At 42.2% G+C, this 24,819-nt stretch overlaps 1 protein-coding gene across 1 annotated transcript in view; it reads right to left on the reverse strand.

Annotated features, from left to right (window-relative positions):
* Positions 1–930: 930 nt before the first annotated feature.
* LOC308581647 (sodium channel protein type 1 subunit alpha-like) overlaps positions 931–24,819 on the reverse strand; it is a 49,997-nt gene continuing 26,108 nt past the window's right edge. Inside the window, 10 exon segments of the mRNA XM_081184367.1 lie at positions 931–5,321; positions 6,483–6,753; positions 6,921–7,021; positions 9,761–9,902; positions 11,222–11,275; positions 11,566–11,838; positions 14,266–14,388; positions 15,716–15,889; positions 16,953–17,107; positions 19,758–19,875. Of these exon segments, the coding sequence (XP_081040493.1) occupies positions 4,162–5,321; positions 6,483–6,753; positions 6,921–7,021; positions 9,761–9,902; positions 11,222–11,275; positions 11,566–11,838; positions 14,266–14,388; positions 15,716–15,889; positions 16,953–17,107; positions 19,758–19,875 (2,571 nt within the window). The 3' untranslated portion in view covers positions 931–4,161.

The raw sequence follows: 24,819 nt of genomic DNA on the forward strand, positions 1-24,819 counted from the left end.
ATAGACCCGGGGTGCAGGGAATAAGCATCACCTAAGAGACAGCCAAATAAGGCACTGAAGCTCCACTCTCTGGCCATATTAAATCCACAACAACCGTTGCCCCCCACAATCCAGTGGACTATTTGGTTTTCAACAAGAGAGAAGGGTGGGGAGAGAAAAAGGTGAGGTCCTCAGAACACCTGGCTTTGACCGCAGTATCAGAGAGGATGCTTCCACTGCAAACCCACACTTGCACAGAATACACACAGCCCTTGCTTTATTATCCAGCTGATAATGTCATAGAAAAGAACGTTAACAGCTGCTGGAAGATTGCACACTAAACAGAAGGCTCACATTTCTTGCAGTAAATGCTACCTGTGTTAAGGCAATCATTCCTCTCTCTTTTTTTTTTCATAAACAAATGCTATTTTTCAAAAGCCAAGGATTTATTCAAAAGGGCAAGCACTGATACACACAGTCAGTTTTGCACAGGAAAGAATATGGTTGTTTCAGGACAAAGCTAAGCAGCTACATATTTGAATATTCCCTCCAGTGCAGGGCACTACAGAACAATGGAGGCCAGATTTTGTCTTGGCTTGTGGCTCCCCCTGGCTACAATTTCATATCCTGGAGGGATTTAACATTTGGTTAGGATTCTTGGCTACGTTTGTCCGAAGCATAGCAATATAAGGCAAGTATAAAATTACCAACTGGTCCAGTTTAGTGGATGAATTGTGGAATGTACTGGTTAAAATGCAATATTTCATGATAAAAGAGGGGAGAGGAAGGGGAGGGGAAATCCACCCAACTACCCTAAAGTGTGTAGCAAAATTTTTAGCTGCACTAATGCAACTTTATCCTGGCATTTCAATCTGCAAATAGCTGAAGTGATGCAACCCTGAAACCTGATGTTAGGCTTCTCTTTTTGGATATTAGCAATTTTTCCCCTCTATGCATGAGCTATAGAGTAGAGCATGGCTACATGCAAATCTCTTATCTGTACGTGAGAGAGAATCAGGGTAAACTAACTTACCAAGTAAGCCATGCTAGTCTATTGCAGGAAATACACGTAAGATTCTTGTGATGCCAAAAAAAATAAAATAAAAATGAAATGAAACACTTTGTAAATCAGTTAGTCTTTTAATGGTGCCATTATTAAACTTCATTTTTGTTTTTGCCAAATCAATTTTGTAAGTTAAATCAATGTAAGTTAAAGAATACATTTTTTAAAAAAAATCTAACCAAAACGACTACTGGACAAATATAAGCTACATGGACTGTGTAGATATTAAGTGCAGTTTTGAAAGCAAGCTTCCACCTATATTTTGTCATGGTCAATCATGTTATGCATGCATGTGCCTAGTTTCTGAGATAGAACCTAGGCACGTGCATACCTAGGGAGAGCATATTCCATGCCATATTTTAGAATATGCATAGCCCTATTCAGGCATTCAAACTGAGGCTTAAACATGTGGAAAAAGGGAGTGTGGTAGCTCCACACCCATCACTCTCCAGGTGTTCAGGGGTAATGGTTTGCACAAAGTAAGCCTCCTGTCCTTCTGCAGGCTCACACACATTTCAGAACCTTGAAAACCAGGGTCCAAAAATGTACAAGAATTTCCACCAGCATAGGAGGCTCCCCCACCGCAGACAGTTGCCTTTAAACATGTGGGGGGAAATAGGGACAAAGCTAGCACACTCATTAAACACTCCTCACATGTTAAAGCCTTGTGATAAAGGCCTGAATAGGATGTATATGTATTCTGGGTTGATTCTGCCAATGGCATCCTTCTATCCTTAGGGAGGAGAAGTGTGGAAATTTCATATTCTGATCTACCATGTGGCTTTACCATATTTCACAGCAATTCCTGGAACCATTCTTCATCTGAAGAAGGAAAATATCACCTCAGCATTCCCTCTCTAGTTTAAATGCGCATGCATGTGCGCACACACAAACCAAAATTACATCAGAATACAGTGGTACCTCGGGTTAAGTACTTAATTCATTCCGGAGGTCTGTTCTTAACCTGAAGCACCACTTTAGCTAATGGGGTCTGCCACAGCTGCCGCGCCGCCAGAGCACGATTTCTGTTCTTACCCTGAAGCAAAGTTCTTAACCTGAAGCACTATTTCTGGGTTAGCAGAGTCTGTAACCTGAAGTGTATTTAACCTGAAGCGTATGTAACCCGAGGTACCACTGTAGTAGAGCTGGAGGAAGAGGAATTGGCCCAACTAGCCTACCCCAGCCAATGGTCAGCGATGCTGAGAGCCACAGTTCAACAGCATCTGGAGTGCACCAAGTTGGCGAGTGCTGGGCCCAAACCATGAGAATCTCTCAGGAGCAGCCATTGAAGTTTTCGGAATTGACCAAACTAAACGATTTTGGAAAGGGGAAGCGACAGAGGGATCCTTAGAACTACCAGGTGAAAACAGTGCCTGGTGGCTTTCGATATTACTATCTCACCTCTTTAAGGGCACTGAGCAAGTTTCAGGCAATTTAAATAAGCCAATGGCCTTATCTGTGGGATGCACTGGTTCCTTTCAAAGCGGAGGAGCCTGGAGTCAGCAGCAGCCAGCGAAGCAGTTCAGTAGGCAGAATTACTGGTTAATTCTGCAGAGCAAGGGTGAATTCCTATCCTCAGCTGTAAGTGCCAGGAAACAGCAAGCATAACAGCCAACACCATGGAAGTGGACAGTTGCAGTCTAGCAGCCCCACCAAAATCAGAGAGCACATGCCTTTATGGTGTTGGCTGCAATGCCTCAAGTTTCCCCCCAGGGATTATGGGTGAGGGTTGCAACCCTGTAGCAGCTGCTGGCTCTCCCTGGAGAACCACTTCATAGGCCACTTCTGCCTGGATTGGACCTTCCTTTGCAAAGATGCTTGTGCTTCCTCTCCAGCCTGCCAAGTGTTGGCTGATGCCATTCTCAGCTACTGCTTTCCACTTGGGCTTTTCTCCTGCCTTGCCTCTCCTCCTCACTGCCCCTTCTGATTCCTTGTGTTGAGGAGCTGAGCACCTGTCGGTTGTTCAGAGGAGTCGCTCTGAGCTTTTCTTTTCATGCTGGAATTTTGAATTGTTCACCCTCCTGTTTCTTTTCTCACAATGGAGCTCTCTGGAGTAGACTAAGGTAGGCCAGATCAGGATTTGAATTTATTTCATACAATCACAAACTTGTAGAGCTGGACTGGACCAATTAGGGTCACCTAGTTCAAGCTCCTGCACTGCAGGAATCTTTTGCCCATCGTGGGGCAAAAATTAATTTTTTTTAGCAGTGGCCATTATTTGTTCTTGAGCCAGAATTTGGGGACTGCACGGATTGTGTGTGTCTGTGGGGGGGGGGGTGTAACTTTTAACTAAACTTGTCCTTTTCTGCATATCTACAAAGGCAGTTTGATTTTGAAGCCCTATGCCATGTCTATGCAAGCACAGCCGATGCTTAACTTAATATCTAAACGGAACCTGGCACATACACAACATCCTTTAACCATGTTGATACTTCTTCCTTTCTTCTGACTGTTCCGCCTACCCGACATGCCTCTTTAGAACGCCATCTCTTTGCAGCAGACCCAGGGTTTTCTGCTAAATGCTTGTATTGGACTACACCCACAATGAGTAGAAGTCCAAAATATCACATCCATATTCTAAGTTTTAAAGGGTGGTGTGTTGGTGGGGGGGGGGAGGGAATGCATGTAAACAAATATATGAGAGAGAGCACCTCGCTCCTTTGCTCAACATATAATTAAACAGTGATTTGTAAACAGAAAAATGGCGGCACCAAGAGAAATTTGTCAAACAGGACACATGTGGCGACTGGGATGCACACAGTGGATACAATTGCTTCAGCAGTGGTGGGTATTTTTTTTGTTATGATAGACACAATTATGGACGTGTCCTGACAGTTTGTAGCTATTTTGCACATCCATCTCCATCCGCGCCTCTTGGTTTGAAGCACAGCATTGTCCTCACAAGTCTGCTACCCTACTATACAGCCAACAATAAGATGATGATTGCCTTATTTATGTTCAACGCTGGCCTTGGGTGCACAAGTGTACTATGTTGGATAACTGTAGAAACAGGCAGTTTGGCATAAACTTCCAGCACAGTCCCTATCAGTTATCAGTGGTAACTTCCTTATGCTGTAAACAAATTTGCTATAGACAGGATCACACGCTCACTTTCGTTTTTACTTTTTGCTCTCCTTGTCATCTTTGTTTTTTTCTTCTTTTTCTGACTTTTCTTGTTCGTATTTGTCTGGCTTTGTCACACTGTCATATGAAGGTGGTGACGTGGTGGAGGAGTTCCTCTTCCTCGTTTCCAGGGGCAAGTTCAAACTCAACTTATCAGCGTCCATTTTGTTTTTGCCTTTGTCATATATGAATGAAGGTTCACGCACCGGGTTTGAGGCACGGTACCGCCTGTAGGCTCGCTGGATGACTTTAGCGGACTCCAGCTCCAGTTTCCGCCTCAGAGTAGTTGTAATGGGTTCGTAGGAGACTTTGGAAGGGTTGGCAGCCATAAACCGATCTTCCATTTGTACACGGAGAGCATCCATTTCATCACTTTCGCCCAAGACACGTTTCGTGAAAGCAAACAAGATGTCAAGGCAGTGAATTCTGTCGCTGCTGACGATGGGAAGATCCATTGCAATAAGCTGGAGGTGGTTTGGCTTTGGTATTAAAAGAGGTGGCTCCAGAGAAGCTGCAAAATCAAAGAGTTTGCAGTACTCTATAAACTGGGTTGCATCCGGATCAAACTTTTCCCAAACCTCATAGAACATCTCAAAATCATCTTCGCCTAAAGGCTCAGCGCTTTCTTCTGTGGCAACGCTGAAGTTCTCCAGAATGACAGCAATGTACATGTTGACTACAACCAGAAATGAGATGATAATGTAGCTGACAAAGAAGAAAATCCCAACGGAAGGATTGCCACAGTCTCCTTTGGTTGTGCTTCCTGGGTGGACTTTTTCAGGGTCACAGTCTGGTGCATTGCTGTTGAGAATGGGAGCCAGCAAGCGATCCCAGCCCCCAGAGGTGGTGATTTGGAAGAGGCAGATCATGCTGTTGGCAAATGTTTCAAAGTTGAACATGTCATCAACCCCAGCTTCCTTTTTCACATAGGCAAACTGGGACATTCCAAATATAGCGTAGATGAACATGACCAGGAAAAGGAGGAGGCCGATGTTAAACAAGGCAGGGAGAGACATCATCAAGGCAAAAAGCAGAGTGCGGATCCCTTTAGCACCCTTGATGAGACGCAGGATGCGACCTATCCTGGCAAGTCGGATCACTCGGAACAAAGTGGGCGACACAAAGTATTTTTCAATGAGTTTGGACAGGAAAAGACCTGTTTTAAAAAATAGGGCAAACCATTTTATAATATTACATATTAATGTAATACACAATCACATCATTTTCAATCAGGGGCTGCAGTGTGAGGTGGAAATGGCAAATCACTATCCCCATGTTTTGTTTTTTACCTGGAATTGGCTCTAGTTCACATATTGTAGTTATTTTCTGACTCAACTGTCCTGTGAAAGGTCAAGGAGAGAATGCTAGGCTAGGCTGACATTGGGATGTCTACAGCTCCTGCCGTCACTGAGATCATTAATTTTCTCTGTGTATACTATGAGATGGATTCAAAAATTCTATCCTGCTCACAGGATGTCCATGCTAGATGAAGGGGGTATGGGCAATTTTGCTGAAATTCTCCCCTGTGGCCACTGAACATCTGCTCTGGAAGGCTGAGGAAACCTTCAGACCTGTAAGGCAGGGGAACTGCAGGGGAACAGACAAACATGGTCCCCTATTTCTGCCAGTAGGAGCTCAAAGTCCCCTCCACAAACAGAGGAAGGAAGGCCTTGTAAGCCACCTTGGAAGGTTTTGTATCATGAAAAGTAGGATATAAATAATAGTGATTTATGAAATAATACTCCTTTTTGAAAGCTGCCTAACCTGGTGGTTATCACTACACCTTACAGGAACAAAGTTCATAGAATCATAGAATCATAGAGTTGGAAGAGACCACAAGGGCCATCGAGTCCAACCCCCTGCCAAGCAGGAAACACCATCAGAGCACTCCTGACATATGGTTTTCAAGCCTCTGCTTTAACAAAGTTAATTGTTATCTGTATGAAGAAATGTTTTTATTTTGCCCATTCTGACCCTGCTGCCAATCAATTTCATTGGGTGCCCCTGAAGTATCATGAGAGGAGTTGACATAGGTTTTTCTTCATACCATTTCTGACCCCACTAAATTGAATCCCCTGCATCTACAAAGTCTCAAGTACTTATAAAAGACCTCTATGTAATTTCTGATGCAGTACAATGTTAAAACAATTCGCCATGCATTCTGCAATGTAGACTTTGTAGTCTCAAGTGGAGAAAAAGGGAATTAAGTGGGTACCAGCAGCATTTACAACAGTTTATGACAAATCTCCAAAATTCTTTCTTTAGCTGACCCTTTTCTTAACTTATATCCATCCTTTCAGCCCCAAATATTTCTTACCTATAATAGAGATAATGACGACCACAAAATCAAATATATTCCAACCAATAGTGAAATAATAATAGCGGAGTGCAATCAATTTCAGGAGAAACTCCCCAGTGAAAAGGATGATGAAAATCACATTGATCCAGTACAAAGTGTCTTCCACAGAGGGGTCCTGGTTATCTGTTTCTACCATCATGGTGATCATGTTGAGACAGATGAGAACCATGATCCCGATGTCAAAGGCTTGCTTGGTTACGAAATCAAAAACAAAGCCTTGGAATTTATTCTGCAGAAACAAGACAGAGAGAAGTAAGACAGCAAAAGGGTGTGATGTCATTTCATGGGCAAGGGAAAGCTGTTTTTCTCGGTGAACTTGCGTTTTAAACTTCAATGAAAGCTTTTGTCTGATTAATGCAATTTTTGTTTTTTAAAAAAGATACAAAACATTCTTACTGCTGGCCTGGGTATGGGTTTCTGTGGTTTCTTGGACCCCAGCTTTTTCATTGCATTGTAATATTTCTTCTGTTCTTCTGTCAGAAAAATGTCTTGTCCTCCTAAGTAAAGGAATTAAAGAAAACCACTGGTTACAACCATAACTTTAGACTCATGAATACACACTTGGTCACTGTACTCCATGCATTGATAACCTTGAGGCTGGATTACTGCAATGTGCTCCATGTGGGGCTGCCCCGGAAGCTCCAGCAGGTGAAAACTACAAAAGCTAAACTGCTGATGGGAGCGGATGCCAGACAGCTTGTGACACATCTGCTAAAACATCTGCACTGACTGCCCATGTGGTCATGGGCCAGCTTCAAATTCCAAGGTTCTTGCATTAATACACAAAACCCTGAACACCTTGGGTCCAGGATACCTTAAGGACCCTGAGCCCTAATATCCCAGCTTCATCACTGAGAGCATCTGCAGGAGTGCTGCCTGTTGTTCCCCATCTTACAGAGGCCCAACTGACTTCAAACAGAAGTCAGGAATTTAGTGTCACTGTCCAGATGTTGTGGAACACTCTTTCATCAGAGATATGGCAGGCCCCTTCACTTTTGACTTTCATGCATTTCTTGAAGACTTTTTTATGCTGGTAGGCCTTTGCACCTGTTTAAACTGATTAGCTGGTCACTTTAATGATTATTTGACTTTTTAAAATAGTGCTTTATGTTTAATTGTTGTACACCACTCTGATATTTTATGACACATTTTTAATACATATATAAATGGGTAAACCCCATTTATTTCAAGTAGATGTGCAAGTGCATGACTTCTCCATGGGTATATTTTAACCACAAAACTTTGGGCAGGATTCACCTAAGAAGCCTTGTGTGGAAACTCTGTGTAAGGACTTCTGCTTGCACTATGGGCTTTCCGCCCCTCTCCCTGTGCCCCTCAGATTGGCTCTGGAGTGCCTAAGAACTCCCAGAACAGACTATGGGAGGAAAGGGGGATGCATCATTCTGTCTCAAAAGCTGATATGCTCATGTAGATGGAACATCAGCATTTAATTCCATCCATAAAGATTAACCCTGCAACATTCACCTGCCCAGTCTACCAGTGTAGGCATTATTTTGCACTCCTGTAGGGTTTGTTTTAAAGAGGAAAATGAAAATATTTGATGCGGATCATTATTTGATGAATACCCTTTGTTCCCTAAGTGATGGAATATCCTCGAAAGAAGCCGTTTATTGGCTTCGGTTAACTCCTTCTTGAATTGAATTACTGGTACTTGCTTAGTGGTGGTTTTTGGTACATACACTTTACGTTTCAATTTAATTTATTTTCATCTTCCATAGGTCACTGCAAATTGTATTAGAGGATACTGACAGCTTGCATACAGTGCAGAATGTTGATTTAATTGCACTGCTGTTGTATCAGTTGACCTCCAGCAGAAGGAATAGTAATTCTATCAACAGTTTGGATTGGATCAAAAGATTCCCTCTTCCTGAGATGGAAGCAGCTTCCTTAGAAGGAAAGAGTTTCTGTCAGAGAAAAACTCGTTCCAATGAAATTCCTTCTATTCAAGAAATAGAATCCCTGATGCTCCCAAAGAAAATATAGTGGTGGCTTATGGGAGGGAAGGACTGAATGGAGAACAACGAGATCCATAAAAAATCATACATATCCGTAACTAACTAATCAACTTCAGAGCCATGATGCTTGGAGTTCCTATCCCTTCTCCCCATACATACCAGAATGTGAAGCTCTCTGCCCAATTGGGGGCAAAGGGCTTGAGTAAGTTGTGGCACCTCAGCTCCAGGTATTCCTGGATGAGGAAAATTATCTACAGCCAAGTCAGTCAAGCTTCAGGTATGGTTATGAAATGGAGACTGCCTTGGTCACCTGGATGGATGATCTATGTAAGACAATGGGGAGTGTGTTCCTGTTGGTTCTGCTGGTCCGCTCTATGACTTTCGATACCACCATCATGCTATCCTTCTAGACCTTATGGTGGGAATAGGAGACACAGTTTTACAGTGATTCTGGACTTTCTTGGAGGGGCAGTTTCAGAAGGAGGTGCTAGGGGACACCTGTTTGATACCTTGGCCTTTGGTCTATGGTGTCTCTCAGGGTTCCATCTGCTTCCCCAAGCTGTATGTACACAAAACCACAGGGGGAGGATGTCTGGGTTTTGAGATCACCAATATGCTGATGACACCCAACTCTATCTCTCTTTTTCCTTCCAAAGTCAAGTAACCTGGTCAAGTTCTAAAGCAGTGTTTGTTGCTGCTAATGGACAACGTGAGGTGCGCTCAGGCACTCCATTTGCCTTATGGTTTACGCTCGTTTATCCATTTGTAAGAGATGCTGGAAAAGAGCAAATGTCTCATTGCAAACTTGCCAATCAGGTTTTATGCTGTAACAAAAAGTTCAGCTGACCATTCGGAAAACTGAATATTGGTGTAAATTAAGTAACACACCAGTCATACTGTATAAGCACCTCCAAATGCTATGGCAGTAAGAAAACATAGTGCTGGTTCTTGAATGGTACGCAACTATGACATTTTGACTGCAGTGGTACCTCAGGTTAAGTACTTAATTCGTTCCGGAGGTCTGTTCTTAACCTGAAACTGTTCTTAACCTGAAGCACCACTTTAGCTAATGGGGCCTCTGCTGCCGCCACGCCGCCGGAGGACGATTTCTGTTCTCATCCTGAAGCAAAGTTCTTAACCCGAGGTACTATTTCTGGGTTAGCGGAGTCTGTAACCTGAAGCGTATGTAACCCGAGGTACCACTGTATTTTCTGTGAAACACAGCTCACTGTGTGAAGTAGAAATGAATAATCTGGACACTTATCTTCTTTTTTTGCTGGTTGAAATTATCAATGATGACACCAATGAAAAGATTCAACGTGAAGAATGAACCAAAAATGATGAAGATGACGAAGTAAAGATACATGTACAGGTTGGCCTCATATTTGGGCTGTTTATCCAACTATAATGCAAGGAAACATAAAAATAGATCAGTACCCAATGGGCTGCATAGATTATCTTCGAAAAACACGTAGATGCTTGCTTAAACACCAATACCAAGGAAATAAGAGTAAGCATATAGATGCCTGTAGAAAATACATAAGGCCAGTTCACAAAACTAGAGCGTATTTAAACAAAACCCAATGTTCCCTTATAGATACTGAAAAATGTTCTACAGAATGGCCTTGGTCTTGCAATTGCTTCATCAGAACCACAGTTTGGATTAGTTTATTCCCATGTTTCGTTGGCTATTTAAATTAGGGATACATTTGTTTCTAAGAGTTAATGGTGCAGTAGGATTTGAATCCCTGACATCTCCAGGTAGGGCTGGAAAAGACCCCAGTCTGAAATATTGGAGGGCTGCTTCCAATACTGATCCAGATGAACTAATGGTCTTATGGTACTTTGCAGCCTCTTATGTTCCCAGGTTTGGGCCTCTAGTACATGAGTGCTTGCTCCCACTCTCCCTTAGCTGTCACTAAGGAGAGGCAGGGGGGAAGAGAATAGAAACAAGGACTTAAGTGAGGGAGAAAATAAAAGGGAAAGTAAGGTCAAACAGGAGGCAGAGCTGCTCAAATCACTTTCCTAACCAAGCCGGAAACAGACTTAAGGTAAAGGGTTAATTTGTCAGTGGGCAAATTTGTCAGTGGGTCAGTTAATGAGAGTGGGGTGGGAACTAACACTTTAAACGTAGTAAGAAAGACATAAGACTAGCTTGGGATGAAAATGGCCACAATTTTATTGACAGCAGATGTAAACTGGATTTGGCATAGGCATTGAGTCTGTGTCCCGTAACAGCAAACCTGATTGCTGTCTGATATCACCATCAGGCTTAATCCCGGTGAAAGGATTTATGCAGATCTAATGGAGAAATCCCACTAGGATGCCATTTAGGGATGTCCTATGGCATGTTGGCCCCCATCTGAGATTTGGACAGAACCCAAACCTTGGACCCCTTTAGTAGGGTACCCTGAATTGTTCCCAGATTTGGGGCTAACCAAGGAAAAAAACAGACTTAAGAGTAAAAGGTTAACTTCATGCTCTTTGGTCCTTAGGAAAGCAATTTCCACTTCCAGAATATTCCTCTACTTGCCAAGTACCAAATCTTAGACAAGATGCCCAATTTTTTGGGGGGATGATGTTTTTAAAAACAAATTGGAAAGACAAGACTATTCTCGTTGTTAAGAGAATAAATATGATAGTAAGCGCTTTAAAACACACACACACACTTATAATCAGCATTTGAGAAAGAAAAAGAGAGATACGCCATCATGTACTTACACCTGTGGAATCCACAGCAGCAAACATTATCTCCATCCATCCTTTAAAGGTGGCCTATAAAGAGGCAATAAGTTAAAAGCTATCCACGATCTAAATTCTAATAGCTGAGAATATTGTGCAAATTTTCCAAAGCAGAGCTTAAAACTCTTGCATATACAGGTGACCATTTTAGCACACATGCACAGCTGTAGGAGGAAACTGGGAAAGATTGCCTCGCCCTCCCTTCATAGCAGGTGTCCTTCTATGAGCGCAAGGACACCAATGGGATTCCACCTGACAAAACTGGCATCCAACCTACTGCCAATGGAAGTTATTACTGGTATCTAATCGGGGGGATTACTTACAACCTGAAGTAGAGAAAGGTATCCGGCTCCCACATTATCATAGTTTACTTTAACATTTGTCCATCTGGATACATTTGGCATACTTTCGCAAACTGATTTATTCGCAACTATTTCATGTGAAATCATCTTCTGATCTGTATTATTCATGCAAAAGTAGAACGTGCCGGCAAACATATTGACGCCCATGATGCTGAAAATTAGCCAGAATATAAGGCAAACGAGAAGCACATTCATGATGGAGGGTATGGCTCCTACCAGAGCATTCACAACCACCTAGACAAAATGACAAAAGAAGTGAACAGAAGTTATTGAAACGACTGCAAAAGATTTGATGTTGGGAAAAGTATTTAGGTAGCTTCTCATGCTGGTGTTAGATTTTATCAGATACTTAATAGTAAACTCCAATTAAATCCCAGTCAACTGGCTGAAGCATTTTAATCAACTGATCAGTTTGATTAACATAAATCTGCATTTAAATAAAAACCACAGTTCTGGGGGAATGTTTCTAAACCATTAGCAAGCCATTACCATCATGGCTGTTAAGAGGCCATGTCTGCCGCTGTCCTGGGGGCTCTTAGCAACTCCAGCGAAAGCAGTGGGCTCCTGCCTTATGCCTTATTATGTTTAACCCTACCCAGTGATAAGGTCTTATGCCTTAGTCTAGTTAGTTAGGATGATGTGGTCTTATTGCACAAATCATGCTTTAATGTGCTTTATGCAGGCTAGTTCTGTGCATTATGCTCAGAAGCAGGCTACCTATGTGCATTTCATGCTTTATTCTTGCATTACATGTATAAAACTTGCAGTCTTTATCCAAAGCATGTTTATTGCCACTGAATCCACCATGAACAGCTCCCCTTGGCAAACCCCTCCCCACACCTCTTTCCCCCAAGGCAAAATCCCTTTTCTAAGACAGAATGAGTCATCTTCTGGCTCTGTGATGATGCACACTTACGTCACAGAAGACCACGTCTTTCTAAGATGATATTGTCACTTTGCATTTAAAAATATTTTTAAAAGGAAGATTGTTGTTGCTGCCCAAATAATTATTTAAGTCTAATAGAAAAGGTAATGTGAATATTACGTATTCAAATAACTATCTAAATAAATATATTCCTCTAGAAAAAATGAGGAAGGGAAAGTGGGATCCTATTATGTGCTTAATAATATATTAGAGAACAAATGAGAACAGAAGGCTGTGAATATAACAGGAGAGCTAATCTCTTACAGGCGGAGATATCAGCTTATTGCAGAGTGGGTGGGAAGGGATGATATTCACTTGGGTTATAACCAAAAGAAGGAGATTGGGTAAGAGGCTATTGTCTGGGACACCTGTATTGGAGGGTGGGGGGCAGCTAGAATGCAAGTGCAGAAAAGCTCCTGGTGAACTTGACTGAAGATATGTATGTGCTTGTTATCAGGCCTACTCAGTGGTGGTGAAGGCACCAAAGAAGAAGAAGAAGAAGAAGAAGAAGAAGAAGAAGAAGAAGAAGAAGAGTAGTTTGGATTTGATACCCCACTTTATCACTATCCAAAGGAGTCTCAAAGTGGCTAACATTCTCCTTTCCCTTCATCCCCCACAACAAACACTCTGTGAGGTGAGTGGGGCTGAGAGACTTCAGAGAAGTGTGACTAGCCCAAGGTCACCCAGCAGCTGCATGTGGAGGAGCGGGGAATCAAACCCGGTTCACCAGATTACGAGTCTACCGCTCTTAACCACTACACCACACCGTCTATATACCATGCAGTTCAGTTTTATTGCATGCAGCAAGTGCTCTTACATACTGGCCCAAAGGAGGTTGTGGCCTGCTGTGATTTGCTTGCAATCTGCTTGGACCTTGACTCCACTGTTGTAGCAGGTCAATCTCAAGGGGTGTCCAGAATGCTGTGTAGTTCAGTTTTGTTGAATGAATTTCATGAGCACAGCCTGCGTATGTTGGCAGGGTACCTGGTGGGTGCAGGTGACCATTTGCATTCTTTGACCCTTGACCCTCATGGCTGGTGATGGGAGGAGAAGGCAGAGCTTATCAATGCCCTCACTCCAAGAGGGAATGGTATTGGGCTGCCTGGAAGAGGCAGCAGTAAGACCACTCCTTCAGAAATTCTCCCTGGAGCTCAAAGATCTGAACAACTATAGAATGGTTGCAAATGCCCCCTTTCTGGGAAAGATTCTTGAGTGGGTGGTCTCTAGTCACTTTTGGGTGGGACTGGTTTTCAGTTAGGGTTTTGGTACTGAGACCACCCCACTCATTCACAAAGCCTACTGGGGGAATTTCCTCTCTCAGTCTAAGCTACTTGGCAGGGCTGCTGGGAGGATAAACAGAAGGGAAAACCATGTGTGCAGTCCTGAGGTCCTTGGAAAAGGATGGGATAAAAGTGAATCACAGTAACAACAATTTTCCGTGTGGATGCCACACACAAAAACGTAATGCACGCCTTGGATGTAATGTTTACTATAATTAATTAAATGTCTATACCACTCTTTATCAAAAGACCACAAAGTGGCTCACAACACATCCCACTGACTCCTTTGGGGGCATTATGGTTATCCTCAACCCCCCATCCCTGGTTGAAAGCAATTTTCCTGCTAGCAACTGCAAACTAAAACAGCACCGATACCCTTACATTAAGAAACAGAGATACCGCTTGCTGTTTCTGACCACGAGTCCCTCAATTGTTATTTAATGTTGTCTTGCTCACCCTCATTCCTTCAAATCGCGATAATGCTCTCAGAGGTCTCAAGGCTCTCAGTGTCCGAAGCGATTTAATGGGACCAAGTTCGGAAAAGTTCAAGGCATTGGCTATTAGACTCACTATCGAAACCTATTCAGAAATGACAACAGTTACGGAATTATTGAAAAAGTATAAATTATATCTTTTTAACAACAAAAACAACAGAGAGGATTCAGATACCAGCTCGATTGCAAACTTAAACCAGAAAGGGAACCTGCATTACGCCAAGTAAACAGAGATGAATGTTCCTTCCTTCCTCCCCAGGAACAGCTCGCCTGGTGGGATGGAGTCACAACAATAGCCTGCCAACAGCGGCAACACCACCACATACTAAGAGGGGGACAGATGAGGTGGTTACAAGGTTAGGGCTGTGTAGATGAATTGGCAGACCCATCACATTGCCATCACTAGCTTGCCCACACAGCGCTGTGCTGTCTCCTTGTCCCCTCCTTTCCCATTAAGTGGCAGCAAAATTGCTGATGGGAGGCTGTTGTTGCAGCCACTGCTGGGCAAACTATTTCTGTTTCCACCTACCTACCTACATGTATATCCTGCCTTTTCCCCCCAGGGTGGAACTTAGGGCAGTGAAATGGGTTTCCCAGGTTATCTTTGATGAGACCTAGGTTTGCTTAGTAAGGTTCCTGCCCTTAAATATGGTGCCCTCAGAGATGGTGCCTTTCAAAGTTGACTCCATATGGGTCTTGCACCATCACAGGACAGTGTTCCAGCAAATGATGCACCTAAAGTCCGAATTATCTTACTGTTATTCACCTCCCTGAATTACCCACCTATACTGTAAATGACAAACAATTCAGTAATGGGTACAGAATGAGCTCAGCTACTAACCACAAAACCAATACACCAATCTGTATGTTGGAGGCCAGGTTCCTGACTATCCCAGTAGCCAAATGTAGCATAGAATCAAGCTTACGTGAGATATAGAAGGAGAACATTATGAACACATCAAGTCACATGGCACAGCACTACAACGCTGCCACATCCCCACATCTAGGCAGTCATGAGTATACAAGAACGCATCGGATGAGAAATTGATAACTTTGGGTAACACTGCAGAAAGGGCGCTGAGCACAAACAGAGGGCAAAGTGTTGCAGCCCAGTTCACGAGAGACCTGAACAAATCCTTATATCTACTGAACACACCTGGATAAAAAGCAAGGGACTTCTATTACCAGTTCCTTCCCATAGCTACTATGTGTTAGGTCGTTGAAGCAAACACCCACTAGGTAAGATACCTAAACCGGTGAAGGTGACTGGGAGTACAAAAATGCATCTTGCTATGACTGCGATGCGTAACTGAGCCAAAATAGCCCACTTTAAATATTATGATGCATTATGATGAAAGCATGGCTCACCAACAATTCAATGTACAAAGCTGCTAGGCAAAGGAAGTACTTACATCAACTATCAGGAAATCGAGCCAGCACCAGGCATTTGTGAAATAGGCTTGAAACCCATAAGCTACCCACTTCAGAAGCATTTCCAGAATGAAGATGTATGTGAAGATCTTATCTGCATATTCAAGCACGATCTTGATAGTCTTGCGCTGTTCTATATATATATCTTCAAAAGCCTATGAAGGAAAACACTACTACAAATAAGGTCATATTGGCTGGGGTGGGGGTGGGGCATGGAGAGACAAAATGTCACTCATTCTGCTGTGCCTGATATTTTTAAAGGCTATGCTTTATATTTATGTACATCTCAATTACATTTTGGACACTTGTGACTTGCTATTCCATTGGAACATTTTCTAACATTTGCTTGAAATGCAGAATCTACACATTATTAAAACACGTACCTGAACCAAACTGTTTGACAAGTTATAAGACATCTAGATGCTACCAACACTCTTTAAAAAACTATTTTAAAGAAGTTCCTGCTATTTTATTTAATTGATTTCAACATAGCCTCTCAAGAATAAAATTCATCTCAATACATCAAAATGCAACAAACAACATAAAAAAAATCAAAATGAAATGCAATTCTGTTTCATTAAAACTAGCAATCCAATACCCAAAATACGGCATAATGCAGTATAATTCATGGGAAGGAATTAGGAGTTTATCCAAAAAAGGCTTGAAAACTAAAGCAGGAATGTGGAACCTATAGCCCTCCAGATGTTGTTGGACTTCCAGCTCTCATCAGTCCCACACAACATGGCCAAAGGCCAGGAATGATGGGAGTTGTAGTCCATCTAGAGCAGTGGTTCTCAACCTGTGGGTCCCCAGATGTTGTTGGACTACAACTCCCATCACCACTGAGCTCTGGCCTTGCTAGCTAGGGGTGATGGGAGTTGTAGTTCAACAACATCTTGGGACCCACAGGTTGAGAAAGGCTGATCTCGAGGGACACATTCCCACAACTTGTTTTAAGTGAGAAGGTCAGGATTACGAAAGGAAACTAAAATGGTAGCATGGTAATAGACAAACCCAACTGTGACTGTAAGAGAATCTTAATGAATAGCTACTTGGATTTCAAAGGGAGAAATATATGTAAAAAAAAGTCATATAACTAGAAGGGAATAGAAGACCACCCCAAAATAAATTCATTTGTGTACAAATTGGGACAATTCCTCCCACCCCAATTAATTAATATACTCCATTCTACAACATAATGATCTATATTCCACTTACCAAAGCACCACTGCTGAGAATGATCATGAAGACAATGAAGGTTTCAAACCAGTTGTGTTCCACTATCTTATAGCAGGTTTTGCGAAGGTTCCACCATAATTTGCCCTTTCCAGATTCTATGCTGACCTGACAGCATTTGAATCTCCGTACGCAGCCTGGAATCAGAATATTTGGTGGATGAAATGATCAAAGTAAAATAAAATAAAGTAAAATATTTAGGCAAACTCCAGGATATGGATTGGGCCCTGAGCTGCCCTTCTGCAAATGGAAGGAAATCCTCATAGATCTTCATTTCTCCCTACAGCCTCACGTGCCACCTCCCACAGTTTTACAAAAGGCACCCCAACTCTCCAGAAGAGACTTCTGTTAGCCGCAAGGCTGTGACTCCCCCCTACCCCACCGCCTTTCCCTTCATAGTTCTGCTCATAGTTCTCTGGATCCAGCCTCAAGAGTTTCTCATGTCCTGAAGCCATTGTTGTAAATGAACAATACTGAAATATGTAATCAAAGGTATGTTTATGGAAACAAAATGTATTGTGGCACTGTAGAAACTAATGTATGAATCTGATGAAGGAGGCTATAAAATCGACCACCAACACAGGTCTTTGAGGTGTTAAGACACAGACTATGAGTTTCTGTTCTTTTGTCTTTACAGTGGTACCTCGGATTAAGTACTTAATTCGTTCCGGAAGTCCGTTCTTAACCTGAAACTGTTCTTAACCTGGAGCACCACTTTAGCTAATGGGACCTCCTGCTGCTGCCGCGCGATTTCTGTTCTCATCCTGAAGCAAAGTTCTTAACCTGAGGTACTATTTCTGGGTTAGCGGAGTATGTAACCTGAAGCGTATGTAACCCAAGGTACCACTGTACTGTTGCCAGATTCATTTATCTAATTAAACATTATACAACAGTATTTCTAAATTCATTGTGCACGATGATGGTGATTATTAATGTAGCATCATCAATGTGTATGGCATTATGTATTTTATGTGTATTATGGAATAACAAACACAATAAGTTCAGTTTCTTGCTCTGAGAACCTGATTTCATATATGTGCAGAGATACATTGTCAGGGAGTTACATCTTCTTCCTCCTCTGTGGCATTTCCCCAGAACACCAATTATAGTCCTTTGTTCCTGAAAAATGTGATTCTCCTATTTCACCCTTGCAAATATGACTGTTGTGGGGAATGTGTTTCCACATGTATAATGAGTACAGTGTTACAGTTAAGATGTAATCAGAAAAACATGATTTTCTGCTATATGAATGAACTAACGCTAGAACCTCTACTAGAACTCTTTTATAATGAAGATTTGCTTCCGCTTTTAAACAAACCTTAGTTTCTAGTGCAACAAAAACAGGGTGCTGTGGTTTGCTTTAACTCTAGGCAGCAGGGGAAAGTCAGCATCAAACTGTGGCTTCAGATTGACTTTTTCTAACTAGACTTAATACAAACCACAGTTTCTGAGTTCCAGCATAATGGGAGTCATGTTTTGTTTAAGAGCAAAAGCAAAAGCTTCTGGCCTCCTTGCAGACTTGAGAGATGTGGGAAGGAGGAGCCTGCAAGCCTGAGGCTCTCCATGGTTCATTCTCATAGTGGGAAACTATAGTTTCTGGCCTTATTGGTTTCTGACCATAATGTCCAGTGTCATGTGACAGCATGCATTATTCCCCTCACACTATTGTTAATACTACCTCTGAAAGTCAGTCTAAATTTGCATCTATACATATAAAATGGCATATGCAATTTTATTTATTTTTTGCTAATTTGTCATCAGAGGTCTGTACCTAGCAACGCTCCGGCTTAATACCTCTTTTTAAGGAAACCTTCGGTACCATTTCTACTTTCTGTTTTCTCAGACAAAGAAACAGAGTACCCCCAGGACTCTCTACCATTCTGCTTAATGACAGGACAAAAATGGATCAATGGAAAGGCTCTTCCTATGGAGTCTGGAAGCAGGAAACAATTTGCTAACTGCATCCTGAAGAGTAGGAAATCCTCTGGGACAAAGTCAGCAAACCTATTCTAGACTCCAATTTCAAAGCGATGGAATTCTTTTTTTCAACTGACAATCTGGAGCAGTGCATAGACTTGACGCCCTTCCTCAAGGAACAGGCCAACATATTGATTCTCAACTCCAAAGGGAGAAACGTCACTGTAGCAGATTGATAGTCTGCCATTAATCTGATATGTTTCACCACAAATGCTCATTTATAGAAATGACTTAAAAGAGGAAAAAAATCCTCCTGACAATATATGGATCGGATAGCTGTTAGCCAATTTTATGATTTATGGAAAGCCCAGAACGATTGTGCAGGATTGGGGAAGAGGTGAAGTTTCAATCCTGCAGGAAAAATTGTTGCCCTGATGGAATCTTAGCTGTAGCGCTATGATGAATACAACCCAGATACATATTGCTGGTGCCAGACATTCTGCCCATACCTACATTTGTTTGCTAAACTGACTCACACAATGTAAATTTAAAACAGCTTCATTACTCTAAGTAGCAACTGCGTTTAAAATAGCATTTCCTCAAGGAAAAATCCCAGAGGGAGTAGCTATGTTAAGTCTGTTGTAGCAAAAGAAATAGAGAGATCTGTGGCACCAATAAGACCAGCACATTTATTTTGTCATAAGCTTCCATAGGCCACAACCCACTTTGTGATAAGCATAAAGTCATAAGCCTTAGTTGGCTGAACATCTCCCCCCTGCTTCCTCACATACACACAGGGTACAGCAATTCCAAAATACATATTTTTGTCCTGCGTGCAATCCCCACTGTTAGGTTTGCTGCCCTTGATACCTTCTGTAAAGCAAGCCTTTGGTTGTGATGGGTCTTCTGCTGCATCTTCCGCTTCCTCCTCTCCCAGGGGAGCGACATCAATTGTGCTGCCTTCAGTGGTGCTGGAAATACTTAATTTCTGTAAGTAAGATCACACAATGCATTATTTTTTTTAAAAAAAGTAGTATGTATTGTATTCTGAGTTGAGGTTAATGTGACTGGGCATGCATGGGAGTATGTTCACACATCTCAAATCAGATTTCCAGAAAAGCAAAGCTGTGTTCACAAAAGCCTACTTCAGATTACGGGACCTTTACATGCCAGCCCATCTGTATGTCCACTCCACCTCCCAGCTTCCTGTGTTGAGTGGGAAGCCCTGAAGGGTCTTCATAAGTTTAAATTAAAATTCCGAGAAGCCTCCCTGTGACTGGGAACCCTGATAATACAGGACTTCCAATAGGAGAGGCTTCCAAACGCACACAACCAAATGAACTTAGACATGCCCCCTGTTCCCTTCAGACTTTCCCGATCAGCATGGGAAGTCAGGGATGCAGCCACTGTTTGGGGGCAGTGCAGGTGGGGACAGACTCTGCAACCACCGGGTGGAAATTGCAACACCTGAATAGGGTTCAAGTGCCTTAGAACATCTAAACATACCCATATGCAGCTTTGCATTGTTACTTACCAAAGGAAATTTCAAATGCTTTTTGGGCAATGATGGTAAGAATATCCCCGCCCCCCCCATTTTTTTAAAACTGGTGTCAATCTGTATAATTTATCAATAAATGTATAGAGGGTGCATTTTTTCCCCCTGCTGCTCCTAAAATTGTTCTTTTCAAAAAAGAACAATTTTGTCATAGTAGTTCTGACTTAACTGACATTAGTTGATCGGCAGGAAAAAAAATACTGCTAAACAGCTTTATCTATCAATGTTATTTATAATGCTAAATTCAAGCTTGCACCACAGGCAGGAATGCCCCCCCCCCCCGAAAAAAATTGAAATCAGCAGCAAGACCCAAATTGCTCTCAATTTGGATGTGAATGATTGATTCCCTGCCACCCCCACAAAGATTGAGTTTTATCTAGGGGTGGCTCTATGCTAGCAGAAAACACTTGTGCAAGGCATTGGCAACCAATTTTTGGCTGTCTTCCCTATCCATTCCCTCTTTCCCTGAAAAACAGATCCTGATGGGCAGGGGACCCTCCAGAACAATATTGGATATGGTGCAGTAAACTGGGGTTCACCAGACAACAGATAATCACAGAATACCATTTCACCCCCAAACAAACTACTTTTTTTTTTAAAAAAAGGAAATGTCAACAATGAAAGAAACATATTTATTTCATTCCCACGGCCTTTATTTTGCATTCTCTCTTGCAAGTGCATAGATGTGTTGGTTTCTATGCATTTTTAAACTCTTTGTCACTCTGGTACTCAGACCAACTCTTAGAAGTATTCAGAGAATTATCGATTCAGGTGCTAGAGAACTCTCATCTTAGGTTGTGACTGCAATTGGTTTGGCATCCTTCGAACCTGACTGTCAGGGAACTAACATCGGAGCGAGAGGCGAAGGGGAGGCTCCCAGATGATGCTGGCGAAGGACCCAGCAGCAGGGGGAGAAACAGCTCAGTAGAGGGGGAAGCCAATCAGCGCAACACCAGGGATAAAGGGGGGCAGACGGGGGAATTGGAGAGAGGGCTCCAGGACTCTTCACTGGACATCAGTGAGGAGAGCCCAGGTCCTCCGCTACCCACGCCTTCCCTGCGCAGAAGACTCGCGCACAGTGAGAGGAGGAGGAGACTGGGTGTCAAACAACTTTTATGTTGGAAGAGGTTCAAGAAACGCCCACTGACGGATTCTGCCAGTGATTGAGGCAGCCACCATGAGAAGGGGCTGTGCAGTCAGAACGTTTTAACAAGGCAAATTAACCGAGAAAGGCACCAGTTTACGCATGAGTAACTCATACCCATTACACTGACCATCGAGATCAAATATGCAATTGAATTTAAGGCAGGGCCAAAATAAATAGCATGACCCACGATAGGTCTGAGTACCAAAATTAACCAAAGTAGTTGTGATTATGGCATTCTCTGGCCTGATACAATGTTATTACCATACAATATATAACATCAGAAATGGCACCAACAGCTGGATGAATGTGGGGAATGATGAAAGCACAGTTAAAACAATACAGGGCGATTCTAATCACAGTTATTGCATTCTGACTTACATGATTCAGGGATGATGTACACCTTTCTGTGATTTTCAAACTTTTATTCCAATTATTAAAAAACTTATTTAAGATGTTTAAAGGAACTGTTCCTAATCATTTTTTAGAAAAGCAAATATTTCCCTGAAATTGGTAATCTTATTGACAATCTAGATATTTATCCTGAATATGATGTTAAGTATTGTGCTGCCATGGACCCGATGGGTGTGTATAACCAAACATGTAAATAATTACTCAGAGATGGACTAGTCACAAGGACACTCCAGCCCCTGCCCATACTAATATGTTGCCAATTCTCCTTCCATCAAAGCTAATCATTGGGAAAGTAATTGTCACAAAAATAATTTGTGGTTTTTCATTCTCATGAAGGTATCCTGATCAATGTAGCCTAAGTCCATCAAACTCAAGTGGAGGAAGGTCATCATTTTGGGAGCTGCTTGGGAAAATGGATGGAACAGAACCTCTGTTGGTCCAATTCACTTTAAAACCTATGTCAAATGAAAGGTGAAAAAATACTTATTGACTGTACCTACAAATGCTAGCTTGGATTTTTCTGTTTTAGTTTCAATCTGCTGCAGATAGCATAGGGTTGCCATAGTTCAAAAAGTGAAAATTCGGACACAAAAGCTATTTTTCAGGAAATTCGGCATTTCAGTGATTTGCACCCAGACATTGCTTCCGATTGGCATATTCCACCTATGTCCGGAAAATTCCATGCATATGGCAACCCTAAGATAGCAGAAAGATTTATGAGCACAAATTATCCCTGTGATAGACTCCGATGTTATTTGCTATTCAGGTATTTTATGAGGACAGTTAGATTGCTATTCATTCCAGATGAACAAGCAACTGGTAAACTACAGTATCCAGTTCTCTGCCTGTAAAATGAAATTATGAATGATCTACCTCACAAGGCTGTTGTGTAAATATTGTGAAGGTCTTTATACACAAGAAGCATTATAAAAAAGACAAAAGCAACAATGAATACTCTTCTAATTATTCTGAACTGGAAAATACCAATTCAAATCTAATTAATTACATGAACATTTGCTTTCATCATTTTAATATGGAGAGCATTTTTATTGTAAGATGCTGCAGCAGAGACAGGGTGAAGTAATTCTGAACTGGATTATAAAAATCTCAAGTGATCAATATATATTACATTTTCCTCTTCTGTTACATAACAGCCTGCCAGCCTGCCCTGTATGCATTTGTGGGGCCTGCCAATCTGGAATGAGCCACTCCTAGGCTGGTCCAATGCAGAATAGTGAAAGCGACAGTACTACAGGTGCTAATCAGCAGCTGCAGCTACCCAACATCCTCTGCACCCATGGAAGGGTGCATCTTAGTCTCTTCTTTCCCTGACAGCAGCAAAATGGAGAGTGGTCAGAATGACCCTGGGAAGGGAGAAAACAGGACAGCCACACCTGGCAAGAGCAGGACACACTCCATATGAGTGGTTAGGAAGGAGCAGCCATTTTGAATTTTACTAAGCTTCTAATTTTGCTACACCTAAAATTTTGCTGCCCTAGGCAGCGGCCTAATTTACCCGGTGGTTAAATCAGCTCATGGTGAGAGGGCACACAAACTAGCAAGTGAAAGGTATGTCCCACCGAGGACCTTATGGTCTTCAAACAAAAACATCTTGGAGGTCCTGGGCCACAGGGAAGTTAGGCTGGCCTCCATCAGAGCCAGGGCTTTTTCGGCTGTGGCCCCGATCTGGTGGAACACTCTGTCACAAGAGACTAGGGCCCTGCGGAACTTGACATCTTTCTGCAGGGCCTGCAAGACAGAGTTGTTCCACCAGGCCTTTGGCCAAGGCACAGCCTGACCCCCTCCTTTGGTAATCCTCATGGAACTCTAGCCCAATGGCTGCCATTAATTTGATTTTGAATTGATTTTAGAATGAATTGATTTTAGAATGTAGTATTACTTCTACTGTTGTTCGCCACTCTGAGCCCGGCTTCGGCTGGGGAGGGCGGGATATAAGTAAATTATTATTATTATTATTATTATTATTATTATTATTATTATTATTCAGCATTTATGATGAACCACACATGGGATTGGCTTGGGAAGCCAGCCGGTTCTGTTTTGACATGAATTTTTTAAATCTTCGGAACTTAGAAATGGAACTCAGCAAGGCTGCAGATTCTGATGCACTAGCTAAACTCAAGTAGGTACTCTACCAGCTTTACTTTCGGTGATTGCACCCTGTGCCTTAAAATAAGGTTTGCGAGAGAGCGGTTTTCAGAACAATGAAATGTATAGATTTTTAAAGCATAGGGTGACATCCAACGGTGTCACCTCACCTATGCAATGGATTTCTGCTTGCACAACAGCGCTTCCTCTCTTCCCCCCACTGCCCAGCATTCCAAAAATCTGCTCTGTAGGGTTCCAGGATTCCACATAGCTGATTATGGAAGCACATGGGTGGGTGGGTGGGGAGAACGGGAAAAGGGGCAAGTCCTGTGGCATTTGTTGGCACAATGAGTCATCCTTTAAAAATAAATTACTTTAAAATATATTTATACCATTTTTCATTTCAAAATCTCAAAGCACAATGTAAAACTTGTATGACAATAATTGTAAAAACAAAACAAAACAGTAAAACCAAACCAAAGGTTAAGAAAGGAAAGTATTCATTGCCAGCAAAATCTTGAGTGAATGAATGAGTTTACATCAGGTGGCGAAACAGGATTAGAAGCAGAGGTACTGCCTCCTACTCATTAAACTCCTCATGGCACGGAAAACCCCCTCATGGGTCTTCCAGGGCCTTTGGCAAAGACTGTCAACAGCCACATCATTATGGGAAAGCTGCAATCACAATCACTTTCTTGGCCATCACCATA

Source organism: Podarcis bocagei (genome assembly GCF_964188305.1).
Source record: "Podarcis bocagei genome assembly, chromosome: 1".
Lineage (NCBI taxonomy): Eukaryota > Metazoa > Chordata > Lepidosauria > Squamata > Lacertidae > Podarcis > Podarcis bocagei.